The sequence below is a fragment of the Sciurus carolinensis genome, chromosome 10, assembly GCF_902686445.1.
Source record: "Sciurus carolinensis chromosome 10, mSciCar1.2, whole genome shotgun sequence".
NCBI lineage: Eukaryota > Metazoa > Chordata > Mammalia > Rodentia > Sciuridae > Sciurus > Sciurus carolinensis.
The window spans coordinates 127,957,919-127,977,117 of record NC_062222.1 but is presented as its reverse complement, the minus strand read 5'-3'; the positions used below and the strand labels follow the sequence as shown (position 1 = coordinate 127,977,117).

Sequence of the window (19,199 nt, the reverse complement as noted above, 5' to 3'; positions counted from 1 at the left end):
ACAAGGGAAGAAAGTATTTCAAACAAACCAAGATTCTATAGTAATAGAATCCAGTGACAGCATGGTAGAAGACATGTCAGAAAAGGAGTTCAGAATATACTTAATTAAAATGATTCATGAAGCAAAGGTTGAGATAAGAAAGCAAATGCAGGCAATGAATGATCACTACAATAAGCAGTTGAAAGAGCAACTGCAGGAAGCAAAAGATCATTTCAAAGAAATAGAGATTTTCAAACACCCGAATGGAAATCCTTGAAATGAAGGAAACAATAAACCAAATAAAAAACTCAATGGAAAGCATCACCAATAGACTAGACTACTTGGAAGACAGAACCTCAGACAATGAGGACAAAATATTTAATCTTGAAAATAAAGTTGACCAAACAGAGATGATGATAAGAAATCATGAACATAGGATGGAAAAAACCTACCATGCACATGGACTCAGTAAAAAAGCAGGGGTTTCCATCCTTATATCAGATAAAGTGGACTTCAAGCCAAAGTTAGTCAGAAGGGATAAAGAAGGACATTTCATACTGCTTAAGGGAACCATAAGTCAGGAAGACATAATGATCATAAATATTTATGCCCCAAACAACATGGCATCCATGTACATCAAACAAATCCTTCTCAATTCCAGGAATCAAATAGACCATAACACAATAATTCTGGGTCACTTTAACACACTGTTGTCACCACTGGATAGATCTTCCAAACAAAAACTAAACAAAGAAAGTGCAGAACTCAATAACACAATCAATAACTTAGACTTAACAGACATATATAGAATATTTCATTCATTAATGAGCAAATACTCTTTCTTCTCAGCAGCACAAGGATCCTTCTCTAAAATACATGATGTGTTATGCCACAAAGCAGCCCTTAGTAAATGCAAAAAAAAATTAGAGATACCACCTTGTGTTCTATCAGATCATAATGAAATAAAATTAGGAATCAATGACAAAATAAAAAACAGAAACTACTCCAACACCTGGAGACTAAATAATATGCTATTGAATGAAGCATGGATAACACAAAACATCAGGGAGGAGATAAAAAAATTCTTAGAAATAAATGAGAATGACAATACAACATACCAAAATCTATGGGACACTATGAAAGCAGTAGTAAGAGGAAAATTCATTGCATAGAGCACATTCAAGAAAAGAATAAAAAGTCAACAACTAAATGACCTAACATTACATCTCAAATCCCTAGAAATAGAAGAACAGAACAATACCCAAAGCAGAAGGCAAGAAATAATTAAAATCAGAGCTGAAATCAATGAAATTGAAACAAAAGAAACAAATTCAAAATATTGACAAAACAAAAAGTTGATTCTTTGAAAAAGTAAACAAAATAGATAAACCCTTAGCCACGCTAACAAAAAAAGGAGGAGAGTGAAAACTCAATTACTAAAATTTGTGATTAAAAAGGAAATGTCACGACAGACACCACTGAAATACATAACATAATGAGAAACTACTTTGAAAATCCATACTCCAACAAAATAGAAAACATCAAAGACATCAACAAACTTCTAGAGACAGATGATCTTTCCAAAGTGAACCAGGAGGACATACACAATTTAAACAGATCAATTTCAAGCAATGAAATAGAAGAAGTCATCAAAAGCCTACCAACAAAGAAAAGCCCGGGACCAGATTCTCAGATTCTCAGCTGAGTTCTACAAGACCATCAAAAGAACTCATTTCAATACTCCCCAAAGTATTTAATGAAATAGAAATGGAGGTAACCCTTCCAAAATCATTCTATGATATCACTCTGATATCAAAACCAGACAAAGATACATCAAGGAACGAAAATTTTAGACCAATATAGCTGATGAATATAGACACCAAAATCCTTAACAAAATCCTGGCAAACCATATCCAAAAACATTTTAAGAAGATAGGGCCCTACAATCAAGTGGGGTTCATCCCGGGGATGCACGGTTGGTTCAACATCCAGAAATCAATAAATGTACTTCATCACATCAATAGACTTAAGGTTAGGAATCATATGTTTATTTCAATAGATGCAGAGAAAGCATTCAAAAAATACAACACCCCTTCATGCTCAAAACACTAGAAAAAATAGGGATAGTAGGAACATACATCAACATTGTAAAGGCTACTTATGCTAAGCCCATGGTCAGCATCATTCTTAGTAGAGAAAAACTGTAAGAATTCCCTTACAAAAACTGGAACAAGACAGGGATGCCCTCTTTCACCACTTCTATTCAACATTGTCCTTGAAATACTAACCAGAGCAATTATACAGACCAAAAAAATTAAAGGGACATGAATAAGAAAAGAAGAACTCAAGCTGTCACTATTTGCCGATGACATGATTCTATATTTACAGAATCAAAAAAACTCCACCAGAAAACTTCTAGACTTAATAAATGAATTCAGCAAAACAGCAGGATATAAAATCAACACACATAAATCTAAAGCATTTTCATTCATAAGCAATGAATCATTTGAAAGGGAAATGAGGAAAACTTTATTTAAAATAGTCTCATAAAAAAAAAACCTTGGAAATCAGTCTAACCACAGAGATGAAAAATCTCTACAATGGAAACTACAGAACATTAAAGAAAGAAATTGAAGACGAACTTAGAAGATGGAAAGACCTCCTGTGTTCTTGGATAGGCAGAATTAATATTATCAAAATGGCCATCCTTCCAAAGGTGCTATACAGATTTAACACAATTCCAATTAAAATCCCAATGACATTTCTCATTGAAATAGAGAAAGCAATCATGGAATTCATCTGGAAGAACAAAAGATGCAGGATAGCCAAAGCAATCCTGGGTAGGAAGAGTGAAGCAGGAGGTATCACATTACCAGAGCAATAGTAGCAAAAGAAGCATGGTATTGGCATCAGAATAGACAGGTAGACCAATGGTACAGGATAGAAGACACAGAGACATACCCACATAAGTACAGTTAACTCATACTAGACAAAGGTGCCAAAAACATACAATGGAGAAAAGACAGCCTCTTCAACAAATGGTGCTGGGAAAACTGGAAATTCATATGTAGTAAAATGAAATTTAACCCCTATCTCTCACCCTGTACAAAATTCAACTCAAAATGCATCAAGGACCTAGGAATTGGACATGAGACCCTTCACTAAATAGAAGAAAAATAGGCCTGAATCTTCATCATGTTGACTTAGGACCGACTTCCTTAAGAAGACCCCCATAGCACAAGAAATAAAAGCAATAAATCAATAAATGGGATGGATTCAAACTAAAAAGCTTTTTCTCAGCAAAGGAAATAGTCCATAATGTAAAAAAGGAACCTACAGAGTGGGAGAAAATCTTTTCCACACACACTTCAAACAGAGCACTAATCTCCAGTTTATAAAGAACTTAAAAAAACTTTACACCAAAAATACAAAGAACCCAATCAATGGATGGGATAAGGAACTGGGCAGACACTTCACAGAAGAAAATATACAGGTGATCAACAAATATATGGAAAAGTGCTCATCATCCCTAGTAATTGGAGAAATGCAAATTAAAACCACCCTAAGATTTCATCTAACTCCAATTAAGAATGGTTATTATCAAGAACACAAGCAATAATAAGTGTTGGTGAGGATGTGGGAGAAAAGGCACACTTGTACATTGCTGGTGGAGTTGCAAATTGGTGCAGTCACTCTGGAAAGCAGTGTGGGATTCCTCTGAAAACTTGGAATGGACCCACCATTTCACCCAGCTATCCCACTCCTTGGTTTATACCCAAAGGACTTAAAATCAGCATCCTATAGTGATGCAGCCACATCAATGTTCATAGCAGCTCAATTCACAATAGCTGGATTGTGGAACCAACCGAGATGCCCCTCAGTTGATGAATGGATAAAGAAGTTGTGGTATATATACACAATGGAATATTATTCAGCCATAAGGAAGAATAAAATTATGGCATTTACTGGTAAATGGATGAAGTTGGAAAATATCATGCTAAGTGAAATAGGCCAAACCAAAAACCAAAGGCCAAATGCTTTCTCTGATAAAGTGCATGACAATATATAATGAGGGGAGGTGGTGGGGGAAGAGAAGAATGAAGAGAAGAATGAAGGAATTTTGGATGGTGTAGAGGAAAATGGGGTGAGTGGGTGGGGAAGAGAAAGAGAGTAGAACGAAACAGACAGTATTACCCTGTGTGTATGTATGATTACATGAATGGTGTGAATCTACATTATGTAAACCCATAGAAATGAAATGTTGTACCCCATTTGTGTACAATGAATTAAAATGCAATCTGTAAAAATGAAAAAAATTAAATTAAAAAAATAAAACCCTTATTTTAAAAAGTAAGTGGTAAAATGGCACCTGCAAATGCCATGAATTTTAGAGCATTGCTCCTTAGTTTTAGTACATTTTTGTCTTATTAAAGATTCTCAGATCAACAGGTTGATTACACCAAAAAGTAAATGAAACATATTTGAGAGAATATTTTAGGAAACACTGTAGGAAGATATAGAGTAGAGAACATTTCAAAATTGTGGTATTTGCAATGTTGATGACCTGAATTGATCCATGCACTTTATAATGCATTATATTTTATATAGTCTTGTGGATAAAATGTAAATTAAAATATATGAAGAAAAACGTAAAAAGAAAGCTTCAGAACCGTATTCAAAAGCTGAAGTGGGCCACTGTTACACATTTACCTCTATGCTATTGCTATATATGTGTTTGTCTCTCTCCCTTCAGAAATTTGGGGTGATAACCATAACCTCTAGATCATAAAATAGTGCCTGGACAGGGAGGGTTCGATGTGTTGGATGGTAACCAAAATTAAGGCTTTTGATTAAAAAAAATAAACGAGATAAAAGCAAGTTGTTACTAGATGATCACAGTCACTTCCTCTTTGATGCTATTGAAGCAAGAATTAAAGTCAGGCAGTCAGTGTAGACAGGTAATCTGGGTGGATTGTGAAAATGGATTTGGGTCCAGGAGGTTGGAGGCCATCCCTGGTAGATTGGACCATTAATGTCTCCAGAGCACTTTTATTACCAAGATTACCTGCCTATACTACCCCTCCCAAAAGGTTGCAGACAGGGAGTTGGACCGCTACCTGCCTGGCTCACTCCATTTGGCCCTTGCTTCTGCCCATCTGCTTCTTGCCTTTTGGCCATCCCGCTCCCCGTAACCATGCCGGTATCTCCTGGGCATAGTCACCTGGGCAGGAAGAAGAGAGATAAGGGGGAAGAATAAGTCTAAAATGCATAAAATGGGCAGGACACTCTCACTTCCTGGGATACCAGGATACCAGACATGGCCCCCTTCTCCCTCCTGGGATAAGTCTGTGTTACTATTTTTTTTTTTTTTTTTTTTTTAAATAAAACCTGCTTGTACACTTGCCTCTGCCACTTCTCTAATGTTCAAACTTCAACCTGTGAGGAAGCAGAACTCTTCACTGATAACCGGAGATGTACTACTATATATAGCCAAAAACCAACTCAGCACACAGGTAGCCTCCACAATGGCAGTCGCTTCACTTACTTGTCTTGTTGGGGCTATAACCTGTGAGTAGGTGAGTACCTAGCACGTAGTAAACTCTCAACAACGGTTGGGGAGTGAAGGGCAAACCCAGCCCAGGGGGAGAACACAACTTGGCCCCAGGTCCCACAGAGCTCGGCCTCTCTTTGCGGGCTTCTCCACCCTGGTTACTAACTCTCTCCCCATGTAACAGGGGTTCACTTGATGCTTTGACTGCGTTTTTCTTTTTCCCAGTCTCCTTTTCCCTAAACTTCTCCTCCCTGATCTGCTTTTCTCTAAACTTCTCCTCTCTGATCTTCTTTTCTCTAAACGTCTCCCTGATCTCTCCTCCCTAATCTCATTTTCTCTGAATCACCTCTTTAAAAACTCTCTGTTCCCCATGATGGGCAGAATCGCAGCCTTTGGGACAGGAGTCCCCTGTGTCTCTGCTTTGCCAGCAAAGCCATAAACCTTCTTTTTCCTTTTTCTCTAGAACTTGTCTTCTTATTGGGTTGACATAGAGAACGAGGACCAAGTTTCGGTTACACCCATACAACGGGTAACCTTGTATTCAACAAAAACAAGGAAAAGCAAGGTGGCCTCCCTGAGAGGAAAGAGCGCGGAACTGGAAAACCGCGCATCCAGTTTCCAGGCGCCCAACCCAAGGCCCCGCGCGGCCGCCCTGTCACGTGGCCACGCACAGCACGTGACCAGCGCCGCTCCGCGCAGGCGCAGTGGGCCGCGGCCCGCCATCCCAAACATGGCGGCTCCGCTGGGCGGTATGTTCTCCGGGCAGCCTCCGGGGCCGCCGCCACCCCCGCCGGGACTCCCGGGCCAGGCTTCGCTTCTCCACGCAGCGCCTGGCGCGCCGAGAACTTCTAGCAGCACCTTGGTGGACGAGTTGGAGTCGTCATTCGAGGTAAGCCGAGATTTGGGACTCTGTCCCCAGCCCTCCCTTCGTCCCTCAAAATGCACCCTGCAGGTACGCAGTTATTTCTTTCCTCGATCGCAACACCCAGTTTACAAATAGGAAATGAGGCTCGTAGAACGTTAGTCAATTGCTGTAGCCCACACTGTGAGGGGGGACCGGTACTCCTTTCGGCTGGCGGAGGCCCGTGGACTTAAAATTTTGCCCAACGCCCAACCTCCGCACCCTTCCAGGGTCCAGCTGGCTGTCCCTTATCTCAGCGTATCCGATTCGCTTCTTTTCGGAGCGCGAACTTTTCACGAAGCGCCGCTATTAAACTGCCTTTTTTTTTTCTCAAGACTCAATTTTAAGGTAAAGGTTTCTGCGGAAGTTTGCCCATTTCCTCCTTGTGGCCTAAGCCTTCCAGGGGCTCCTGCTTAACATGCTTCTCTTTTCTATTCGGATGACGCCCCTGGAGATCTTCGGCTTTCTGGCGCGAGGTGGAGAAGTTGTCCCTTGGTGCAAGGGGTATATTGAGATCGTACACTGTCGTTGTGGGAGGGAACCTTGGAGACCATCAAGTTCCAGTCCTTTCTTTTATCATTGGAGAAACTGAAACTCAGAGCGCAGGTGGAGGGAAAGAGACCAAATAAATGATGATGCCAGAAAATACCAGCTTCTTGTTTGTTAGGTTACTTGGGACTCAGTTTACCAAGTATCTTCATTGGCCTATCTTGTTTTGTTTGTTTTTGTTTTTTTGGGTGCTAGGGATTGAACCCAGGGCCTTGTGCTTGCAAGGCAAACACTCTACGAACTGAGCTATATCCCCAGCCCTCATTGGCCTATCTTGTCATCTCATGTGCGCTAACTTGTTGAATGACCACAGAAGTTATGGCTCACTCGGAAGATTTTTGGTGTGCAGATGCCATCTTTTTCTTTTTTGATGTTTTGATGAACAGGCTTGCTTTGCTTCTCTCGTGAGTCAGGATTATGTCAATGGAACCGATCAGGAAGAAATTCGAACTGGTAAGAATTCCCTCTTTGTAGACAATGTTCTTGCCTTCAGCAAGATTCCTTAATTACTGATTTTACACTTGGTTTATTTCAGTCCTGTGTGTAACCTAAGGGAACTACTCTGGGGAATAAGATATATACAGAAAAGAAAAGTCTTTTGTGTTTGTCCTTTACCCAACGTTGTGTCTCCAAAGGAGTCAGTTCTTCTCACTTCTTTGTACTGTATTTTAAATGTTCTGTTTTAACTAGAAATCATGATGCTAATTGCTGAATCTTGGATTCTTAATTAGAAGACCTTACAGTGTTCATATTGTGTAAGGTTTCTTTTTCTTCTCATAAAAGTGCAAATTATTTTTTTTTTTTCTTTTCTTTCCCCTTTCTGGTACTGGTGCTCTAACACTGAGCTACATCCCCAGCCCTTTTAATTTTTAATTTTGAGACAGTGTCTCACTGGGCTGCTCAGATTGGCCTGGAAATTCACATTCTTCTGCCTCAGCCTCCCTGCTGGTATTACAGGCACATGCCACCTCATCATCTTACAAATTATTTGCTATTCAATGTTGCTTAACACCTGGGAAGTTTTGAGCCATTATTATTGCTACCACCAAGATTAAAATCCTGTATTACATTGATGAGAAAGGTGCTTTTTAATGTTTGACTATTCATTTCTGTGGACGATACATATGTTTAGTGTTTTTCTTAATTTAATGTTTTCTTCCTTTTTTTAAAGGTGTTGATCAGTGTATCCAGAAGTTTCTAGACATTGCAAGACAGACAGAATGCTTCTTTCTACAGAAAAGATTGCAGTTGTCTGTCCAGAAACCAGAGCAAGTTATCAAAGAGGTACAAACTCAGTGTTTTTCTCACCTCTTAGGAAGAGCACTAGATCTCAAAAGTCCATTTAGGCTTTAATGAAAGACATCATCCTTTTTGTGAACTGTGTTAGGGCTTTATCGATCAGTGTGAAGCCCTGCTGGTTGTTAGCGTTTGCGACAACCTGTACAAAAAGGGCCTCTGGGAGTGAGGAGTGTAAAGCAGAGCTGCCAACAGAGCAGAAACCCATTTTGGACAGGAACTGTGATCTTTGTCCCCGGTTGCCTTGCCCTGTGACTCACATAGAAAGGGGTATGTTTAATTTTGTTCAAAGAATCAAAAAGTAAATGATCTGCCACGGTTCCTTAAAACTCAGGATTTGGGTGGTCTTAGTCATTCTAAAGTGGGGCATTTGGAAATATGTTGGGTTAGGACTAGGAAGCTTTAATGACAAGGAATGATCAGACCAGGACCTGCCACCTCAGTATGGAGAATTGAGGAATCCTCCCACCCCAAAGGCCATTGATGCTCCCAGTGAGAAACGCTGAATTGAAGTTATCAGGTTTTGATAGTTTAAGAAAGAAGCTCCCAGAAACTGACCAATTAATCAGAAAGGTTCTTTTGGGTTATGATACCAGCTGTTGAGAGGGAGAATTATAAGATGATGGCATTCTTAACAGTCTATTGTGCTACATTTTTTCCTGATTTAAAAAAACTTGCATAACGATGCAGGTGTGGTTAAGGCTGGGTGTTAATAAAAGATTTTTAATGCTGGTGTTCATAAAAATCTCTTAAAGATAAGATTTTAACACTTTGTAATCTGAAATTTTAGGACAGTAGTGTGAATTCTTGTTTTGTGGTACTGAGGATTACTGAGCTATATTCCCACCTCCTCGCTCCCCACCTTTATTTTTATTTTTTATTTTTTTTGCGGTACTGGGGGTTGAACTCAGGGCCTTGTGCTTTCGAGGCAAGCACTCTACCAGCTGAGCTATCTCCCCAGCACTATTTATTTTTTTTAAAAAGATTTTGAGATCTTTCGAAGTTGCCCAGGCAGTCCTCTAACATGTGATCTTCCTGTCTCAGCCTCCCTAGTAGCTGGGTTTATAGATGTGCACCACAGCATCTGGCTGGCTTGCTGTGGATTCTTCAAAGCAATTATTGATGTGTTTCACATTCTTAGTTTTTTCTAATCTCAGCTATAGTCTTTGGACAGGGGTGCTGGATGGCTGGGGAACAGGATGAGAAAGTAATTGATTTTTCTTTTTGACCACCCTGGAGTGCTTTTCAAATTTTATGACTTTTGTTACTGAATAAAAGGAAAATGATAAAAGATAAAAATTCTGGTTGTTAGGTGGTCAGCTTCCATTGGAGGAGTTGCTTTACATTAGTCAAACTGGAACCAAGCTGAGGAATGGGCTGATATGGTTTAATGGATTCTCTTGATTTTGAATTTGCTTCTTGGTACTCTTCACTAATCAGGAACTTCATTATTTCCCCTGAGTTCCCTCTGACTTACTCCATCACTTTCATCTGTAGGACGTCTCAGAACTAAGGAATGAATTGCAGCGGAAAGATGCGCTGGTGCAGAAGCATTTGACAAAGCTAAGGCATTGGCAGCAGGTGCTGGAGGACATCAATGTGCAGCACAAAAAGCCAGCCGAAGTCCCTCAGGGCTCCTTGGCCTACCTGGAGCAGGCCTCTGCCAATATCCCTGCGCCTCTGAAGCAGACCTGAGAGGGCTCTGGCCTATAAGGTAGCCTCTTGAAGACAGTTTCACCAAACCTCTCTGTGTGGACGTTGACATTTTAGAAGAATTATTTGCCAGGGGATGAGTTGGTGTTAATTTTGTTTCCACCTAAAAATTTCCCTGATTTTTGTGAACTGTTAATTACTCGATTAGTTTATAAAATGCTTATGGCTTGGTGAACCAAGTGAGATTTGGTTTTGTTTGTAGCAAAGTTTAGACTTAGTTTGATGACATAGATTCTTTCTTGTTTTTTTGCTTGTTTTTAAAATTTTTATATGGCTTTTATATACTTTTTTCCAGTTGTTAGTTTGTTATTATCTGAGGGGGAAAATTACAATACTCCAGAATCAGGGGAGAAGGAGTTTGGTTTTAGTCCTTTAACATTTACTACCCGTTCATGATAGTAGAGAAAAATATGTAAATTTACTGTCTCAAGACTTTGAACTACCTCAAGAAGAGGAATCTAATGCAGCGTTTGTAATGCTTCCATAGTAGTGCAGATATTTTGTAAATGTTTTTGTAAATGGGTCAGAAAGGGTTAAAATATGCTGTTGGTGTAGTAATATCACAGTAGATCCTTAATTTGATGCTGCCTTTTGTTAGGTGAGTTTGTGTTGTGTGATGTTGCCTGTTTGCTGGGGAGCTGTACTAGGAGCATGATATGCTAGATGCCTTGCAGTAGTTAACCAGCATGAGTAACAAGCAGACCCAGTCTCTAGCAGGACAACTGGGACACAGGTGAAGTACGAGGGGTCAAAGCTTGGTCTGATTCTTTTTCTTCTGAATTTTGTGTTGTTTGCTTGTGTTTTTGTTTTACTTTTTGGTGAAGAAAAGTCAGTTTACATGAAGGAAGATTCTTGCTCATGAATTTGATTGCCAGGGACTAGGGCCTTGGGGCAGAGGTGACCTGCAGAGTGATCCCCGGCTCCTTCACCTCCATAGAGAGCTCGCGACTCCTCTGGGGAGGGTATTTGCCCCTTGTTGGAGGAGGTTTTCTGTTCTCTGTTGTATCTTTGCTTAGATTACATCCCTTCAGCCAGTACAGACACTCCACTGTCTTCTGAGTAGTCAGTAGGTCTGTGGCTCTTTTGTCCTCTCTGACAAGGAAGATCCTTCCCCACACGCTTTGATATCCACTCTTGTTCTTGGTCTGGCCTGGGTGCCACCTGGTCGAGAAGCCTCCACTCCATTCCAAGGCACAGGACTTTCATTCCTTCCACTGCCTTGTGGGTTAGGGTATGGTATTTGTTTCTGTGCCCCTTGCTGCATTGTATGCTCATGGGAAATAGGCATTACTCCTATTAGGCGCTGAATATACACAACATGTATTTTACATAATACTTTGTTCTCACTTTGTGTGTATATGTATGTGTGTGTATATATATATTACTCATTTTGTTTGTGCGCTTTAAGGATGATATTTGTTTTGTGGACCTGTGACCTGTGTTGATCAGCCTGAGGCTAGCATATTCCCTTGGTTGGAATGTATAGGTGGAAACTTAAAAGTTATTTTTTACTCATAAGGGTTTAACCTGGTCATCTTATGCTAATTAGAAGCTTTGATTGGCAGCTTTAGGTTTCTTGATTAAAATCCTAAATAAACTAAGTTTGAAGCAGTCTTTCAATAATAAAAGTGTTTTTGGTGAAAAGATAGGGAACTGTTCTACTTGGTGCTTAGTGAAAATGTTTTGAATTAGTGTGTATACAAGTTATTGTCATTTCTTTATATTAATTCAGAAGTTTTCTGTTAAATAAATAACAATTTTTCAATATTGTCAGTTTGTTAACATCTTTTTAAATGACATTTTGATGACTGCTGAACATAGAAATTCTCTGTGCTGCTCTGTTCTTCAGGGAGAAACCAGAGTTCATGCTCCGGGACTTCCCCTGTCTTCCTGCGCTATCGATAACCCTTCCCACCTCTTGATGGCTTTGCCCTCCTGTCCCAGCAGTTGAAGTGCCTGCCCTGTGCAAGGTTATCATTCTGCATGCTCTGGGTCCTAGATCAGTCGCCTTCTATGGGGCAGACAGCTGAGAGCTAGTAGAAGACAGTAGATTAAAAAAGTATCAGGAGGCTGGGAGTGAGGCTTGTTGGTAGAACGCTTGCCCAGCATGTGTAAGGCCCTGGGTTCAGTCCCCAGTACCACTGAAAACAAAAACCATATTGTATCCTGGGAGTGGAGTTGAGGGTAATGGTGGAGATAAGTGCCACCCTTAGAAATCTAGAAGATACTGAAAACGGTCCATGTCATAGCTGTTTAATTTGCCAGCCTCACCTTTACAGAGTCCAGATGGATCCTGGAGAGGGCCTATTGACCAGAAGTCTCAATCACAACCACTGCATTGGAGGTGGCAGTAAGCTGAAGCAGTTAAGGGCCAGGTCTATGGTCTGCGGCAACTGATGGGTTCTATCCCAGTTAAGAAACAGTGGAACTCTAGGTACATAGAACTCTTCAGCTTCTGTCATAATACAGCCTGAAAAGATTTAGCATCTAATCCTGTATCTCCCTGCTAACTCAAACCTGAATCAGTTCGTGTCTCTTAATTGCCATTGTTACCTGCAGGCCATTGCCATCACCCCTAGGTCCTTCTGCTCTTGAGAGATTGAAGGAATCAGATGACGCCAGTTCAGACAGGTAGAATTTTTTTTTTCCTTTTTTTCAGTGCTGGGGATTGAACCCAGGGCCTTGTGCATGCAAGGAAAACTCTCTACCAATTAAGCTATATCCCCAGCCCCAATTGAGCTATATCCCCAGTCCTAGAATATTATCTATCAAATCATGTTTTGTTGTCATTATGTTGGGTACAAAAAGGTAGAAATTTCATTTTCTGCTGGTAAGGGTATAAATTTGTAGAAACTTTCAGGATGGTTGATTTGGTAATAAACTAAAAGTTCTATTTGTGTATCCTTAGCTGCCTTACGTCAATCCTCAAGTAAATTGTCCCCCAAAAAAAAAAATTGTAGAAGAATGCAAAGATTTGGTTAACAAAGATAGTTATTTCAGGGTAGAAGCTACAAATCGAATGACTTTTTCACTTGAAATAAGAAAGGAGTCAAAACAGATGTAGTCTCTCAATTAACATAATTCTGTCCCTGCAGAGGTATCATGCTGAGTCAAAGGACAGCAGTATAAAGTGCAGTCTGCTTTTAGTTATCACAAGTTGCACAGTGTTGGGATAATGTTTCAACTCACAGAGGTAAAACCACCTGTGTGTAGTTTTTTTTTCTTTTTAAGTCACAAAATAAAAAACAGTGCTTGTGGCCAAGATCTGAATGTTGTTTTCCCAAAATTCATTTGTTGGAACTTTATACTCATGTGAGACAGGCTGTGTGTCCCTAATCCAAAAGTCTTTGTGCACTGACATGACATTGCAAGTGGAAAATTCCACACCTGACAAGTGGTAGTCAAAATGCAGGTGCACTAAAAATATTATATAAAATTACCCTGCAGCTTGTTTTAAGATGTGTATGAAACATAAGTGAATTTCATGTTTAGACTTGGGTCCCATTCCCAAAATCTCATGTACATGCAAGTGTTCCACAATGCAAAAAAATCCAAAATCTCATTTTTTGAACCCAGGGCTTTGCACATGTTAAGTGTGTGCTATACCACTGAGCTACATGCTGAGCTCAATACCAGAGCACTTCCCTGGCAGCATGAGTGAATCCCTGGGTTCAATCCCCAGCATTGCAGCACCACAACAAAATCTTACTGGCTTCTTGATTTGTTTTACTTGCATTTCTCTCAAATTGACATGTATCAAGTGTCACTGGCCACTTTTTATTTGTAGATGCTCCGACTGAGCTTAAAGTGAATTTCCTATTTCCAACTCTGTTTTCATCTAATTTTCCCTTTCTAAGTAAAGCAATACCAGTCACAACCATTCTTATTGTCCAGTCGTTTGAAGTTTTATTCAAAGAGCAAGGGTTTGACAGTGCATAGAGTGAACATTGTTTATGGGCCACTTACTGGGCCAGCACCAAAGGATTGAGAAAATATTTTGCCCACTAAATGTTGTATTGAGTCTTGTCAAGTCACATTGCTCTGTCCCAGGGTAAGACAGTGCATGTGGACTGAGCAAGGTCAGCACCGTGAGCAGCCATTCCCAGTGCCCTTTGATCTACTGTGAGTTCATGCAATGGGCAGTAACCCCTCATGAGGCAAATGTCCCAAACCCAAAGACCAGGGGTTCCGTAGATCTTTGACTTCAGAGAGCAGGCGGTCTAGAAACTTTCCAAAATAACAAGTTGACATGACATTCATTGAAACAGATGTATGACGGGGCGAGGCACAGTTACAGAAAATTCCAATTTGTGATGGTTACCGTCACTCATTGTTTAATCTTGTAAAGCCCCTTTTGAGGTAGGTGTAACCCCTCTGTAATCTGCTGCCTGTCCTAGACCTAGGAAATCAGAACATGCAACATAGCATGCTGCAGTCCATTCCAAATAGGTGGGTTTTTTGTAACTGACTTTCCTGTTTATTTTGAACTTTATTTTAGTCCTCTTCCTAATGAGGTTGGATATGTATTTTGGAATTATATTATTTTACATAGAAAACTTTTCAAGTGGAAATGACTAGCATCAGGAAAAATGAAACCAGTTTTAAAGTAGACCACGAAATCACAAAGTCAGCTAGCCCACAAAGTGGAGTACAATGTCACAGACACTGGAAATACAGTGGTATAGGTCACTGGAACATAAATAACATGTTTCCTGTGAGTGCTTCTTAATAACATTGGTTTGACTTATCTTTAATATCAAGATTTTTAATGAACTGGTGTCGCAATGAAACAGTATGAAGTGTTGGTTTGGTTGGTTGGGTGTAGTTCATTCCTTCAGATGTTTTAAGTGGTTTCCTAACATCCTCTCTGTGAGGTATCTCAAGGCAAGAGTTTAGAAGGAGAAGTACTTGGTAAACCACTCCTGGTGTGGGGAGCCCTGTTTCTGCTGGGCTTCTTTGGCTTGGGCTGTTTCACCATCTTGTGACCTAAAAACAAACAAAAGTTTCTTCTGTGATTTTGAAAATTATTCAGTAGACAATGGAATGCCCCATTACCTTTCCAAGAAAAGAACTCTTTCTTTACTTGGAAGATTCCAGCTGGAGACCAGCTCTTCATGGCTGGAAACAGGTGTAAGGAATGGGGTGGGGAGGAAAAGTCCAGTTCCTGTTTTGAAAACAGAAGGTTCTCCATTGTTTGCTGCTCCATTGTTTCCTTTAAGAGCTAGTGGTTATTATTATACTAATGAGGCATATATTTTGTAACTTTTATTATTTTAATTCAGGTACAAATTAGGTAAGTTTAATTTTAAAAACTATAAAATAGGTCAGCAGAACATTGTGGATACTACCAGCTGTCTAGTGTATTCTAACCTCTAGGTGAGGCCTTGAAATTAGCCTACTGGATTGAAAAGGAGAAACAGTAGGCGACAAGCCCCCGTATACCTGGCAGACCAGTCTCTGTGTGCCTTTGTGAAGCTTCATGTAAAACAACAGAATAGCTTTAAACAAGTGCATATTGACTAGGAAAAACCCATGGTCCGAGTCAGGGGCTGGCTCTGGCTGTTAACAGAGGGGTGTTTGGGAGTTCTGGGCCTGAGTTGCCACAGCTGGGAAACGGGCTGGACCCATACAAGGAAAGCAAGGGGCTCCTTCCAGCTGCACACTCACAAAGTTCTCATCCCTGGGGCAGCAGGCAGGCAGGCAGGGCCTCTGGGACAGAACATTTTAGATGGGACTCTTTCTGAAATGCAAACTTTAAGCTCAGAATTTAAAATATGTGCCCTCTGAATGGAATACTGGAAAGGAAGGAGAATTAGTAAACACAGGAAAATCACAAATCTCTGAGAAAAACAGGAAGCAAGGGAAGATAAGGCAGTGGCATCTGATCATTATGCACAGTCAACCAAACTCACAGATTTAGAAACCTTAAAATTCTAAAATAATACAATAAATCTTGGGAAATAGCCTTAATAATAGTGAAACTGTACTGAACCCTTTTGTGCCAGGTCTTATGCTAAACATGTTCTATGGGTTAATTCCTTTGGTCTCACATCAGTCTGATGAGGTGGGTATGATTTTCACTTTCAAGGTGGGAATACAGGGAACCAGAGAGGTCAAGTGACTGGCCAAGGCAACACAGCTAAGAAAAATGAGGACCAGATTTTGCGTACAGACCTCAAGGCCAGGTGAGGACAGTCCACCCTCTATGTAACCCACACCAAAGTTCTCAGCCAGTTGATTCCACCAAAGTTCTCGGCTAATTAATTCCATTAAAAAAGGCCTTCCGGGATTTGATACTAGAAATAGTACCCCTTCCAAAGAATGATATAATTCCCCTCTCTTACATAATCTTCCTGTTAGACTAAATTGTTATTTCTGCAAGGCAGGGCTGGTTTTGCTACTCTTTATATTTGCCCAAATACGGAGTATTCAGCAGGTGCCTGAAACGATTCTAATGCCACAGTCCTCCTGCCCCCGCCGGCCCGTCCATGGAGAAATGGAATGATGGCCTCTGCAGCCCTACCTTGTGGCAGTCTTAGCATCTAGAGACTGGGTAGGTTTGTAAGGCCGACTGCAGCTGGGGCTTGGGTCCAAGCTGGGTGACTTGGTCAGCGGAGGCGCGTTGAGTCTGGAGCCCAGGTCCCCACTGAGGAAGTTCTTGGCATAGGAGGCAAGGTTTGGCACGCTGACCACTCGGCTGGGCACCTCCTCTATCCTCTTCTTCTGTTTGTAGTAGAGGAAAGCTCTATTAGTGCCTCCCACAAAAGACTTCATTGTAAAGGTAAAGAAGGCCCACCCAACCAAAGTGATCACAAGAAAGAGGCAGCAACTTTCATGATATACTCACATGTTACTTTTAAATATTATTTTATTATTATTTATTTTTGCAGTTCTGGAGATGAAACTCGGCCTCAAACATGCTAGGCAGGTGCTTTGCCACTGAGCTACATTTCTAGCCCTTTAAATCCTTTTTCTCCACTCTTATATTTTAAAAAACACAAGTCAATTTTCTTTTCAAAACTTCTGGAGAAGACTTGGTAATTTTTTTTTTTTTTTTTTTTTTAAGAGTTTAGAGATTGTGTACCACCCTCACCATTAGCTGGACCCACCCTGGACTCAAAATGTATTAGTATCTCTGCAGTGAAACTTAACATTTTGTCACACTAACGGGATATTATTAAAAATCATAAATGAGATCCGTTCAGGTCAATTTGGGTGTTTTGTTCTGTGAGCTATAAAAAAAAAATACTAATTCCTTAGAGGTGTTAGGATATTGAGACTTGGATGTGAATAGGCTCATCATTGTATATTCCAAAAATATCATAAAGAAATAAAGTGGAAAATTCCTGCTATGATACCCTGTCTCCCATAACCCAGATAGGGCTGTTATAATATTTACTGTAGAAAATTTGAAGAATACAAAGGCCCATGGGAAATAAAAGCCACATCTCATCTTCCCAAGCCAGATGTAAAGGCTGTTTGTTAGTACTGTGGACCATTTCCTGTGGGCCTTTTTGTCAATGCCTGTTCCTCAGTGTATACCAGGCCAGTGACATCAACTAGCTGGAGTTTCCTTTAGGAGGAAGAAATCAACAGCTGCTTCGGCAAAACCAGTAGAACCAACTTACCTTCATGGAAGGTGTCAAATACCCTGGGTGAGGATTGAAAGAAAAGGACCGATTCCGATGGGACATCGCGCTGGGGAATGCTGCATAGTGAAATCTTCTCTCTTCCTGGAAAATCAGTACATCCAAGTCTAAATGAACCTAAGCACACAGCACTGGGCCTGAGCTGAAAGAAGACGTCAGGGAGGGCAGAACGCAGAAGGCAAGGCCAGGGAAGGAGGGCATGCGGGCAGTCGAGCTTCCAGCCATGGGAGCTTTGGGAATGCCTTTTTTTTCCAGGGTCCTTTGGAAAAGGAAAGGGCAGATTTATGCCATGCAAGTATTCTAAGCATTTGAAATTAAGAATCTAATGTAGAAAGTTAATGATAAATGCAAAGAAAGAATACTCTTGAGTGCACACGAGATCTCACCTCCTTCCCTCACTACCTTTTGTTTCACATTTGTATCATAGATGTATACACAAAAGTAAAGAGGGTAAATAAGATCCATCTCCCACTTAAGCAGTTGTAACTATAATGGGCCATGCTGGATTATTAGGTATGTCATCACCTACTGTTTTCTCTCCAGCTATATTATTATTATAGCAAATTCCAGTCATTTAATTTCATCTGTAAAAACTTCAATATGTATTTCAGAGATTAAGGACTCTTTTTCTTTAAGAAAATCATAACCACAATATCTCACACTCAGCAAATGAGTCATAATTTCTTATCAATATAATCTAATCTTCAGTCAGTGGTCAAAGTTGGAGGAGACAGAAATGAGGCGGATGACCAGGAGTAAATGAAGGGAAGGGGCATCTCAAGAAATGACCATCAGGCCTTGGTGGCTTTAGGATACAGAATCAGAGGAAGTTGGAAATAACTTATCTTCAAGGGATCAAGGGAATGGTTTTGCCAATTAGGATATAGGTGTTCATTTTTACAACAGGAAGATCAATAATAAAAATTCTGGTTCTACAAAAATTCAGGGGCAGGCCATTCTAGATTTTTCTCATTCTCTAGGTTAAAAAAAAACAACAACAAAAACCTGAACCAATATTCAACATGAAACAAAGCCATTAGAAGTAGAATGGTTTTTCTGTGCCTCCTGTTTTTCTCTACTAATTCTTTAAAGTGAGTAATTCTTTTTAAGGAAGGATTCTTTGTACGGCAAGATTTTAGGCACCCAGAGAAAGGGCAGGCACAGTGGGGGCTGCTCCCGCAGCAAGGTATGTGGGCAGGACCCTGCTGCGTCTGTCCTGCTCGGGCAGCCTCACCGTGAGCTGCTTGATGATCTCCTCTCTCTCCTTGAGGCGGGTCTGCAAACGGCCTATGAGCTGCAGGTCCTCAGGCCTGGACGCTCCCTTCCCTGGCTTCTCTCCGGCGTCTTTCAGTCTGTCCAAGGCAGGCAGTTAGTCCCCCTTACAAAGTGATTACTCAACAGGAAGGAGGGAGGCCCCGTGGACACCAGAGGGATGGCCTGTGCCGAGTCTAGCCAGCCAAGGCAGGACAGCAGCAGAGGCTGGTGCAGGCCACTCTTAGTTGGGTGTGGAACCCAGGACCCCGCTCCCAGTCTGCCCCCCATCAGTTCTCCCAGGGCTGCT

General features: G+C 40.7%; 2 protein-coding genes across 2 annotated transcripts in view; one reads left to right on the top strand and one right to left on the bottom strand.

Annotated features, from left to right (window-relative positions):
- The first annotated feature begins 6,238 nt into the window (after positions 1-6,238).
- Positions 6,239-12,962, top strand: Med28 (mediator complex subunit 28). The gene is made up of 4 exons (XM_047567464.1): positions 6,239-6,419; positions 7,367-7,433; positions 8,152-8,264; positions 9,774-12,962. Exons 1-4 carry the CDS (start codon positions 6,261-6,263, stop codon positions 9,969-9,971), a joined length of 537 nt encoding a protein of 178 aa, XP_047423420.1. The 5' UTR covers positions 6,239-6,260; the 3' UTR covers positions 9,972-12,962.
- An 871-nt stretch (positions 12,963-13,833) lies between these two features.
- Fam184b (family with sequence similarity 184 member B) overlaps positions 13,834-19,199 on the bottom strand; it is a 109,630-nt gene continuing 104,264 nt past the window's right edge. Inside the window, 4 exon segments of the mRNA XM_047567465.1 lie at positions 13,834-14,975; positions 16,513-16,712; positions 17,618-17,722; positions 18,873-18,990. Coding sequence (XP_047423421.1) covers positions 14,882-14,975; positions 16,513-16,712; positions 17,618-17,722; positions 18,873-18,990 — 517 coding nt within the window. The 3' untranslated portion in view covers positions 13,834-14,881.

What these genes read in the sequence shown, in the direction of transcription:
- Med28 (XM_047567464.1), top strand. Translation starts at nt 6,261, where the DNA reads ATGGCGGCTCCGCTGGGCGGTATGTTCTCCGGGCAGCCTCCGGGGCCG. An exon ending in TCAGGAAGAAATTCGAACTG is followed by an intron (nt 7,434 to 8,151) that starts GTAAGAATTCCC and finishes CTTTTTTTAAAG; the next exon opens with GTGTTGATCAGTGTATCCAG. An exon ending in CAGAGCAAGTTATCAAAGAG is followed by an intron (nt 8,265 to 9,773) that starts GTACAAACTCAG and finishes TTTCATCTGTAG; the next exon opens with GACGTCTCAGAACTAAGGAA.